Source organism: Passer domesticus, chromosome Z (genome assembly GCF_036417665.1).
Source record: "Passer domesticus isolate bPasDom1 chromosome Z, bPasDom1.hap1, whole genome shotgun sequence".
NCBI lineage: Eukaryota > Metazoa > Chordata > Aves > Passeriformes > Passeridae > Passer > Passer domesticus.
The window spans coordinates 41,843,822-41,856,200 of NC_087512.1; the positions used below are offsets into that span (position 1 = coordinate 41,843,822).

The 12,379-nt window shown below is 34.5% G+C and overlaps 1 protein-coding gene across 1 annotated transcript in view; it reads right to left on the reverse strand.

Annotated features, from left to right (window-relative positions):
• LOC135289619 (hippocampus abundant transcript-like protein 1) overlaps positions 1-12,379 on the reverse strand; it is a 30,119-nt gene that overhangs the window by 2,825 nt on the left and 14,915 nt on the right. Inside the window, exons 3-11 of the mRNA XM_064403385.1 lie at positions 11,762-11,824; positions 9,767-9,894; positions 8,783-8,897; positions 7,602-7,820; positions 6,406-6,519; positions 5,789-5,860; positions 3,205-3,317; positions 2,244-2,341; positions 299-456 (exon numbers count right to left, since the gene is read on the reverse strand). Coding sequence (XP_064259455.1) covers positions 299-456; positions 2,244-2,341; positions 3,205-3,317; positions 5,789-5,860; positions 6,406-6,519; positions 7,602-7,820; positions 8,783-8,897; positions 9,767-9,894; positions 11,762-11,824 — 1,080 coding nt within the window. The remainder of the gene's footprint in view (positions 1-298; positions 457-2,243; positions 2,342-3,204; positions 3,318-5,788; positions 5,861-6,405; positions 6,520-7,601; positions 7,821-8,782; positions 8,898-9,766; positions 9,895-11,761; positions 11,825-12,379) is intronic.

Genomic DNA, 12,379 nt, shown 5'->3' on the forward strand with positions numbered 1-12,379 from the left:
CATAATCATAATGATGCAACCTCATTCAAACTATAGTTCCTCAAACTTTAGTTCCAGTAAATTATATCAAAAGTTACCTGGTACTGTTACAATACTGAAACTAACGCTGCTACTATTGTAAATCTAAGTATTTACTATTACATTTAAATTATGAGCTCTCTTAATTATTTAATAGAATTGAAAAGCAGAATTAAGTCATTTAAGAATAAGATGTGATGATGTTAAATCAACCAAAAAGGCAGATTTCTGGCCCTATGAGTTCTACACAGCAAACTCCACACCAAAATTTTGAACTAACCTTATCACTTGGATTCTGCTTTGTTTTTATTTCAGAAGTGTTATCAGGTAGCAATTCATTGAGTTCCACATGGAAGAGAAAGAAAATAAAGCCATACAGTGCTGGTCCCAGGCCATTGCACAGTCCTCTTACTCCAGTTATTATTCCTTGGACAACACCTAATAAGGAAAAAAAAAAAGTAGGATTTTTTTTAAGCAAGGAAGAAATACTCAGAACCAAGAGCTCTGAGTGTAATCTAATAATTGTTCCAAAATTGAACATATCATAATTATTTCTACATTCTAAGATGTAAGAAGTATATTGAAGACAAATCTTGGATTAAAATAATCCTCTGCACACTATAGTTCTGCCACTATACTTGCAGATTACTGGAAGAATTATTGTTTTTATTATTGCATAATATTTCATTATTATGATAAAGAAATTTATGTGCAGGTTTAATTTTTAATATTAAGAGTTCTTCCACCCTCACCCAAAGCAGGCAATGAAGATACCAAAGATAACAGAGTTTAAATGTGGTCTCTATTAAATTTATTTTCAAATAGAGTAATGTATCTAAGTGTTAAGAACTGTGATTGGGAAAATACACACAAATTGTGACCAGTATTTATTTAAATACCAAGTAACTTACTCAGGGCAGTATATTAAGTATACAGCAGTAAATTCACAATATTTGACTGACTGTACTTTTCCACTGGATTCTTTTTAAAGCTTGATTAATCAAAGTGCTATAGGTATATTTCTGTTTCAACTTCATTAAGTAATTATGACAACAGTGTAAAAAGTGTTTTGATGATATTAACTTCACATAATAAGAGTCTAAAAAAATGCTACTTTACAATATTAATAATCTGTTTCATTCTTAAGGCAGTAACTTATAAATTGTGAGGAAAAGAAAACATGCAAAAAAGATAGCTGTCCAAGTTTTTACTTCATAGGTTGATGACATGAAAGTTTAAAATCTTCATGCCACTAGGTGGCAAAACCTCAGTCTTGAAAGCCTTAGCTATTAACACCAATTTCCTCTATGTAAAATCAAAGTTCAATGGCTTCTGTCAGCTTAACTAAACTAGTCATTTCCTGATGTAAACAAAAAACAAGTCTTTAAAAATCTTTAAAATGTCTCAGAAAAAAACAGGAGCGAGGGGCAAAATTACAAAAACCCATCTAAAATACTATCTTTTGGATCTTTCAACAGAAATCCACTTCCTGAAATGGCATCACCTTGGTACTTCTCAGATTTCCTGCATTTACCTAACTTCATGTTGTACAATGCTAAAGTATAACTGATACTTAAAATTTATATGTACAGCATTTTTTAAAAAAGAATACTAAATTCATGTTCAATTCAAGAACAACATTAAGTCTTTTTACTAGTGTTTTAATTTATGATGACTTCTCATTTCATTTTAAAGGAGGAGTAATTCCTGACTGTACATTGCCTTTCACATCAAAACCAGTAAATTCTGTGTTTTCTCAGATTAATTAGTTATTTTGGCATCCTTTTCTATTCCTTGAAAATCTGAAGTATTGTATCAAATAGGGCCAACTTTTCTACAAATAAAAATAAAGCTTCTTTGCTACATTTATTTCAATCTGGTAAATATGTAATTAAAAAGGTAGTATTGTTACATTAATCCTCACTGTCTACTTAGAGAATACTGCATATAATAAAAGGAAGGGAAAAAAAGAGAATGTTGTTGTTGCTTTCATAGTACTTTTACAGAAAGAAAGACAAGAAGTAGCTCATCAGAAAGTATATCTTTTACAATGCAAATATAATAAATTTGTGCACTTTCTTCCTTTCTACACAGACTAGCAGACTTCCACAAGTACTACCAAGTGAAAACACAAAGAAAACTTGAAAAGTACATCTAGATAACTCTTCTGCATTCTAGACAAAAAAGCAGTCTGATGCATAAACAGTAATTTATCCAATACTCACCTTGTTGATCTGCCTCTGCATTTCGTGAAACCAGAGCACTAATTGCTGGGAATGTAATGCTTGACATAGCTGCTACAGCTCCGGCCGCCCACATCATCCTGTGTTAAATACATAATTCGAATTAAAAATGAGACTGTCCTTATAATAATCCCCACACTCCTACAAGGGCACCCTTATTTAACATGTCATTCCCTTTCAAAACATTCTTATTGAAACACCTAAAGAACTGGAAATTATCTGATTATCTTCCTGCTCCCTTCCCATATATTATTCTGAACTTGCTGGACATTGATTTGATTCTATCCTAGAAGAAAAAAAGACCGGAACAGAAGTGAAGTGGGCTTTCCTCTCCAAACACTGTACAAAGGAACAATTTCCCAGGGTGTTCCAGTGACACAATTCTTTAGCTTCTACAACTGACTAGGAAGTACTCTGATAAACAACAAGCACTTACCCCTCTCAGTAGGACACACTTTGTAAAGAGTAAGTTTTTCTAGCTTATAGTTCCAATTGTCTCTACTTAAAGACAGTTTTTCCAACAGAAGAAACTCTAGATAGTTTCTAGGACTGATTATAGTTGGAGTAGGAGAATATGTTATAAAAACAAGTGTAGGTCCAATACCTAATGGGTAAAACAGATCTAGTGGAATTACTAGAGGGAACATGCTACTTACTAGCTTGTGAGTTTAAGAAAAAGTTTTAACCACATTCATAGACTTAATACTCAGTGGAACAAAATGTTGCAAAGACTCCCTTTTCAAAAGGGCTGTAAGTACATGAAATTCTATCATTCCTACATATGCAAAATACAGACCACATTTTGGCAGTGTAATGAAAATGGACATACTTAATTCACAAAACACTCAAATACATGACAACAGAATTAATAGTAGAATTTCTTGGGGTGAGAAAACCCTTTCAGTTCCTTAACAAGTGTGTATATAGCAAAACATATGCTTACCAAGACTGAGATCCAAAACCATACCAAGCCAGCTGAAAGATCTGAAAGCCAAGACCAAGGAGAACTGTGTTTTTGTTCCCTATAGATCTCATCAAGATACTGAGAAACAGAGTCTGCAAGAGAAATTAGTTCAACCAAAAGTTGTTTTAAAAAGTCACACTTGCTAAAGTAATTTCTCCCATGCAAAGACCTTAGAAATTATGTGGAAACTCATATCATTTGTCCTCTTTCTCCTTCTGTATAAAGCTCAAAATACAGATAAGTCATTTCAACATTTAATGTACAGATATTCGTAACACTTAAAGGGTTACTACTTCAGGACATTCAGAAGCATATGTATTTCCCTCTCTATATATATTAGATGACAGTGCCTATTTCCAATGCAAACAGGCTTTTATTTTCACCTCTACAAGCCTATTGTATTACAGAATAGAGCACTCCACAAAATAAAAGCTGTTACCAAGCGAAGACAGGGCAGACTGGACACGACTTGAATTTACCAGTGTCTAAATAATACAGAAAAAAAAAAATTGCTTGCTCTGAATAAAGCAAACTCCTTCAGTCAGCTGAATAGTTTTGCAAATTTACATTTAAACTTACAACTAAATCCTGCTGCTTTGTCACCTTCATCACTTACACTGAAATTTGGCCAATTCCTAGGCACCTTTAATTACATTTTCTACTGATTCTTTACACAAGTGATATGACCTTTTCATTTGCACGTGGAAACTAATCCTAACCAAAGATCAGTATTTCTGTTTGTTAGAAGTGTTACTGCTGAGGGGGAAGGAGATCCCAATTCAGATACAACAAGACACTCAGGGCAAGAAGCAGACACTTCCTGGTAAAGCAAAGTCCACATGGACAACTTGATTCAGTTAATGGACTACACATTTTTCTTTAACAGGAGAAACTCAGCAACGCTTCAGTAAAAATACAGAGAAAAGGAACCAGGACTGCAGAGCAGAATACACTTCCTCTCTTCTCTTGTCTCTCTTCCTGATTGTATTGAGTTTGGCTGAGATGGATAATTTTCCCACAGTAGCTCTCACTGGTCTGTGGGTAGTAGGAAAGGCAGAGCATCAGCACTGTCTCTCAACATTCCCCCCACACCAGTAGACTGGGAATGGGTAAGATCCTGGGAGGGGACAAAACTTGCCCAGCTGATCCATACTGACCAAAGGGATAACTGATCTTACACGTATCAGCTCAGATATAAAAGCTAAGGAAAGGAGGAAGAATGGGGCATTTGCTATTTATGATGTTTGCCTTTCAGATCAACGGCTACATGGGTGGAAATCCCGCTTCCCAGAAAGTGGCTCAACACTGCTAGCTGATGGGAAGCAGAAAATAAACCCTTTTTTTGTTACCTGGTTGTGCATGCCTAAATTTTTGCTTTTGCTTTAATAAATCGCCTTATCTCCACCTAAGAGTTGTTTTCTACCTTAAGTTTTCTTCCCTGTCTGGCTGGGAAGGAGAGTGCTGGAGCAGCTGGGTGGGCACTTGCCATCCAGCCAAGGACAACTGCTCACCCTAGCTTTCTTGTTTCTCATTTCTACTTTGAATACTACATAGAAAAAAAATGTAGTAATTCTACCTTCACGTGTTCAATTCTTTCTTACCCACCATGCCAACACAAATCAGTATTTATGAAGCAAAGATTATGTCAATAAGCCTAGATTACTTCAGTAAGCTGTACTCTTCAAAGAGCTCAAATATCCCTCATTTTAACACTGGAAATTATAAACCAGTAAGAAAGCCATCTTAGAGATTTTTAGCAAAAATACTGGTCTGCATAAAGTATTACTGGCAGATGTTTGAGGCACAATAGCCTCAAAACAAACCACAGCACCTAGATTAAAATAACTTCTTGAATTGCTAATGAAGGCCACACCTGACACCAGTAAAACTGGTAAAAAACATCGATGAATGTCTTGTTTACATCAAACAGTAAGACCTTCATTCTGCTAAGAATGGCAGCAGGGATACAATATACTCTACATGCCATTCCTCCTCTTGTCATCAGAACAGGAAGACAAACTGTATCCATAAAGATACCAAAGATCAAATCATAAAAACTCAGATTTACAAAAGACAAAAACGATTTGTTGAAAAATCAGCTCACTGTTGCCAATTAAAAAATATGAAAAGAAGATAACAAGGCCTCACAGCTCCTCAGCCTCCAAGCTGAGCCTAAGCGACCCAGAAAAGACTGCCTGTATGCAAGTCAAGGCTATCAAGTTGCCTTGATAGCACAAGCCAACTGAACAGGTGCAAGTAGCATGACTTTTATTTAAAATAAGGCATTTCCCTTTCAGAATGCCTTGCATTTAGTAACTAATTTTCTGTATCGTTTTAATGATTTTAAGTCACAGTTCCAATGAATTTACTGATCAAGTTTAGCAAATTTCATCTTTCTGATGTCCAGATCTAGTATTACCAAGGAAAGTTTATATGAAGTAAGAAATTTCCATGCACTAGATCATGAATAGAACATTCAGCGAATGCAAGATACACATACATACTAGAGCACGCAGAAAGTGTTTAGATAAGCTTAAATGAAGCACTATGAAACAAAGCTTACCTGAGCTATTATGGACAGAATGCCCACCACAGCTATAAATGCCACAATGCTAGCAGATCCAAAACCTATAATCTGTAGAGAAGCAGAAATTGCATGAAACAAATGCCAAACACAATCCAGGACAATTACTAGCAGTGAATATCTTCTCAATGAAAACACTCATCCCTGTTTATACTCTATATAGATTTATACGGGATCCATTCAGAAAGTATCCACTTTCAAAAATAATCCCTAACTTGACTCTTCGCCTAGAAAAGTGTAAAGGGAAAGAAAAAACCTGCCTTAAAAAAAGGAGACAGAAGTAGTCATGGATCTGCAAACTTAAGTTCTCTATCTCTCCCCGAAACACAACAGGGCTTTGACAGACAAGATCCCACCTCGAGACAGACTCAGAAACTGCTGCACTAAATGAGAACAAAGGCCTTAGATATTGCATGGTTTATGCATCAGGAGTCAAGTGTTACTCAGTTCTTGGCTTAGCAAAGCACCCTGCCTTTAATTTTAAAGCTTTACATTGTCAGAAAGCAGGCCACTAAGCAAAGTCTATAACAAGAAGGAGGCCATAGGGAATACTTATTTAAACATCCTTAGTAAGATGTGAAGAGACCAACATTTACCTGTCTCAAATACAGAAAGAAACTAGAATACTGGCCAGCTTCAGGCAGATATGAGAGAAACACTGTAATGCAGATTGGGAGAACTGTAGGATCTTTTCTAACCTTCTTCAGAGACTGTAAAACAAAAGAACAGGGCAGGTATTGAAACATTTTTATAAAGTCTAATGAAAGCAAAAAGAAATAATCTAGATTCCCTTTTTTTTGTGCACACATATACATCAAAACAATTACACATGGATACTGTTAAGCTGAACCTTAAGTCACAAACAAGCTCTTTATATACAGTTTGGGGAACCCAATTCTTCAGCAAAGTTTCCATCAAGATTTTTGAAGCTACTGTTCAGTACCAAGTCAAAACTACTCCCCAAAACCAGCATTATATAATTGTAATATCTAATGTCTTTTAATGGACCTCCATAGTAATTATTTGGTTTGAAAGATACTAGTAAACAATATATATTTCTTACACTTATTCACCAATTACATTAATTACTTTAAGGAACAAATAAATTGTGGAAAACAAATTCTGTAACTTCAGTCTTTCAAGCATGCCATTCATCTCTCAATATTCACAACCAGTTCCCAGCAGGACAGATCTCATGAAGAAAAATCACTTCTTCCTTTCTTAAGATACCAAGGTGTAATAAAATGATAAAATAACTGAGTAAGTGCAAATGGGTGAACAAGTTACTACAAAGACTGCATGGTATGTTTCAGCCCTTCCTATATATGCCTATATAAAGATCAGGCTTTATAGAGCCATTCTCTATTAGAAAGAAATCACATATAACCAAACGTGGAAATCAAGAGTTCAGAGAGATACTGCCAAAAGTACAGTCATAAAGTGAGTATGTAAAACCTTAAAATATTGGCTTTTGAGGCATAAGAATTCAGCATTTCTGTGTGCAACAAAATAGAGTACCCAATTTAGAAAATTAAAGTATTGTACCTTTGGATTTCACATCAAACATTACTTTTAAATCTAGAATTATTTAATCCAAAAAGTTTGGTTTAATTTTGTTTTTTAAATGTAGTTAGATCTTTATGGGCAACAGCAGAGAATGGAGACTACAGTATACCCAACAGTCAAGCTACGAGTAAGGCTAAAGACTTCTCAAGCTTAACGAACTGCAACTGATAATTTGTACTTATTAATCACCAAATATTTAATAACTACTTATTGAAGTGCATCTTACTGCAAAAGGATCTGCCTGTTCCCACGATATAGAAGATCCCCACGAAGCAGGTCTTATTTTTTCCGGCAGAGATTCTGGCACAGCTAGCAGGATGAAGCAGATGTCCACAACAGCCACCAACGTGGCCACCAGTACAACAAGACTATCCCCATAGCTGGCAGACAGGTATGTTCCAATGGCAGGACTAATTACCAAACTTGCTGCAAAGGTGGCAGATACCTATGCACGATAACAGTTTACAAACCCATCAAAGTGGTTATTCTCCCAGTACAGAAAAAGGAAGTAACTTGCTCACCACCATCCCCCCCACCACTAGAAGTGTGATTTAAAAAACACACCAGTAAAAATCCCAAACCAAACAAAAAAGTAAATAAACCACATAACATTTACAACAGTGACTGTGGGTCCCAAATACAGTTTCTACAGCCTTCTCAACTGCACACCATACTAGACAGGATCTGCACTCCAAGATCAGGGTTGGCTCAAAGGAAAATGGCTCTTACTTTCAAATAGACTCAAATCTTTATTTTGTTTTCTAATTATGAATTTGAAGTGATTTGACTGAAAAAAATGTCAGCACATTTAAATGCCGGCCTAAAAGAAGTTTAAAAACTGAGGACATCTACCAATAGACCTCCAAAACTTAAAGTAATATAGATATTAGGAAAGCAAACTAAGCAGGAATAATATTATCACTGAATGGACTAGTTTGTACTAACTAAATTATTTTCCTCATCTTTTGATCATTAAGAAAGATCATGTCTAAGTTATTAAAAATACTGTTTTATGCATTTTCATCCTTACTTACCATTCTGACATTAAAAAAGGCCATCCTATACCAAAAAGAAGTCATATGCACTAGATGTGCAACTTAGAGGTGATGGAAAACTATTGCTAGATTATATTACTTGCATTGTCTTTAACATTTAATGTTCTGTTTGCAAAACTTAAAGATATTCTTTCTTACACATGCCCTCTCTGCAAACTGTCAAATACTAATTCTGCTTCCATAAGCACACAGCACTCTGTTCACTGCCTGAACTCTAACACAGTGTCTTGAGCCATGGTACATTCCTTTATCAAACTCTTTACATTAATCAGGAAACAATCTGTACATTAAAACACAAGTTCAATATGAAGGTCATAATCTGACCTTTTTCCCCAAATTGAGCATATCTTACCACTCCATAGGCTGTGGTTCTTTCATGTTCTTGTGTTACATCAGCTACATAGGCAAATATTACAGAAAAGGTAACAGAAAAGATTCCACATACTGAAATCATAGCGAAGTACCACCTAATAATTTAAAAGCAACAATTAGAAAGTTTGAACTAAGATAAGATCTCTTGCTTTTTATCTTACTAATAAGCAAGTTTGTGTTTAAGCCTAGGAGGAGGGTTCCTTGAGAACTAACACAGAACTTTACTGGACATGAATGAATGACTGTACAGTCTCACTTAAATATGGAAAAACAGAATTTAAACTCTTATATTCTTCTGTTTACTATACATCAGCCTCAAAGAAGAAGTCATCCTTTGAGGACATGGTACCTGCAGATTTTTACACTCTCAAGTTCAAGTTATGAAAAATTAACTATCTTAGAAGTTATTTCATCAGCCAGTTAAGGAACAAACTATCATACATATAATGCTGTGGAACCTGAACTCTGGATGCATTCAGAGTGCATACAAAATTATTTTGCAATTCTTCCAATTTTCACAATTAATGTAAATGCAAGTGAAGTCTTAACTGAGCAGTCCTGACTTGGTTTAAAAGTCCTAATCAAATAGATAAAATATCTCACTTGCAACAATTATACTTTTCTTTAGCAAATAAATTATAAGGTTCATTTAGCTTAAAAAAAAACATATATATTACTGTCAGTCATTAAGAGAAAAAATTAACAGCTGATCTTAAAATTAAGTAAGATAGGATTATCAAGAACTGCTTTACTTGTCTGAATACAGTTCACATTCCATTATTTCTACTTTTATGATAGAGAGTTTGAATACATCTTGAACAGAACGGCTCCAGAAAAATGCAATCATGTCTTGAAAGGAAAGCTGCTTTCTTCTTGACTTATTGTCCCTCTCCCATTTCCCCAAACATCTCCTCTGAATATCTGCTCTCCTGACAAGATTGCTACTGCAGTTTGTACCACTTACCATGGGCTTATTTGCATTAATGGAATTGGGACACAGGTAAAGAAAACTGTAAGAAGAAGAAAATATTTTCTTCCCCAAGCATCTGAGAGAGCACCTATTAGTGGAGCACTGAGAAATGACAAAAAACCCTGTGACAGAAGAAAAACAATTAGTATGTCTGCATCTACATTTCCAAGGCTCACTTTAACTACAACGTAAGAAAATAATAAAATTGAAAATTGATTTGAAACTATACATAGAAGTTGTAGATAACTGAAAATTCACACTATTTGTTCTACAGTCTAGTTTTCTGTGATTCTGATTTTTTATATTTCAAATCTATTAAACCTGAGTGAATTTAATTTTAAAAAAAGAGATAGCATACGTTTTTTCAAGTTCCATTTGATTCAACATAGAAGTAATACAGACTGCAAAATCTTTACAATCTCCAAAATACAGTCCATAAAAGACATTATTTTAGCCTCTATCAAGAGACTCAGTGCTAGATTTGAAACTCAAGTTGCCCTCTAATTTGGACTGTCCTAGGAGAGAGCGTTGGGTAACATAACTGCTCTCTGAAACAAATTAACAGTTCAAATTAAATTAACACTTACTGCTTTATACTACATATTCATGCTTTACCTTATCTCTCTTACTCAAATGTAGTCACAAGTTTAACACATGCATACAGACTTGCTGTACTAAATAACTGTTCTGCCAATCCTTACAAACAAACCTGATTTTCAACATTTTCAGTAAGCAGATTGAGAGCAAAAGATGTAAAGCCAGACTACCAAATTGTCAGAAAGTTAGATGTCTTACTCAGTTGAAATTAAGTGTTTCTGTTCCTTAGAATCAGATTTCAGTGCCACATGAACTAACAAGTTTTGCTGTCAAAAACATTTCTAATGTTTCACAAACAAAATTTTAAAGGAAAAAGACACATAAGTACAAGCTCTCTTAGTCTTTGATCCCCAGTTTATCAGACCTGTTAGAGCAATTCAAATATTCATTACTCTACTGCACTTTTCTACAGACATGCTCCGTACAAAATCTATGGGGAACCCTCTATTCACTGCTTTTAATACAGTTACATTGCAGTGTGAGAGAAAAACTTAGAACAGGAAGACGAACATGAACTTTCTTTTTTTATGAGAAAAATGAGAAAACTTCCTCTTTCAGTCTGAGACAAACACCCCAAGTGCACTGTGTTCTGCCAGTTCACCATGAAAGACAGCAAAACACAAGCCGATCCTAAAGATATTGCATTCTTACAGCTGAAAGCAATGTTTTAGATTTGTCAGGTGACATAAAGCCAGGTAATTTCTGAGTGCTACAAATTATCTTACTCATAAGTTTCAGCAAGGGCTTTGCAGCCTCTCAGCACAGGAGTTATCAAAGAAAAGACTACATCTGTTATGTTATAAAACTCTTGCAAGCTTTTTTGTGGCCACAATCCAGCACAACCACTGTGTGAATGCAGTGGTCTAAGTAAGCTATAAACTGCGTTGAATATCTTGAATATCACAGAATACTCAAGAGCTGATTAAAAAGCAGGACCAGAAAATAAAACAAACCTGATGAAAACTAGCTCTTATGCCACATTTTAAGACAAAATCACAGTGACTAAATGCTTTATTTTCCATTTCAATGGTATAATCATGATTGCATTAATTTCCCTCTGATATAAATCATTTAATGTCAGGAAGCAGACAACAAAAACCTAGCTTTATTCTCAGACAGATCCTTATCAAAATTACAAATAGCTACAAGTGGAACCCATTCAAATGAGAGAAATTTATATTTCTGAGAAACATTCCACTTGTCTCAAGATGCTGCCACTTCTGCAGTAAAACTTGAATTCAGCCTAAGAAACAACCACTACAGTAAAAAAATTATTTAATAATTAACTACATTCTCAGTATTTTGTAAGTTCTTACGGTAAATGTAGTTGAGCCAAGTTAAAATATGAGAACACACAGAATATTTAGGTCAGATCTTTAAAAAACATCTTACCTTAACACCTTGAATAAGACCATTCATTAAAAATGTATGATGGGGAAATGTTTCATGTAAGACCTGATGGGGAGGAAAAAAAGCATTATTTTAATAATAAGACAGGAGAGAGTTGATTACAAGTTTAAATTTGATTTATAAAACAGGATAACTCTATGAGAACTTGTTACAAAAAAAGGATCCTATTCCAAAATAAAAACAAAACAAACAAAAAAAAAATACAAAGCCAAAAAACCTGGAAAAAACAGAATAAAAGTATCTTCTACCTCTTTTTTGTCATCACATGAAAATGTAAACAAGATTTAATATCTATTTATTGTCATAAATTCCTAAGCTGGAAAAGACTATAATGCAGAGATAGCTGGTTTGGCACACTGCTCAAAAAAGAGGATCAATGTAAGCAAAAATCATCTCCAGGCAGTACAAATTACAAAAAATTTTATGTTGCTACTTCCTTAAAAAGGTTGACTCAAACACTGTCAATATTTAAGAGTGAAAATGAGATTTTGCTACTTTACATTGACAAAGAAAAAACAGTCCTGTATTCACAACTGAACACAGAGCAGCTATTAAATAGCCATACAGTTAGAAATAATTACAATTAGTAAGTAGATGATT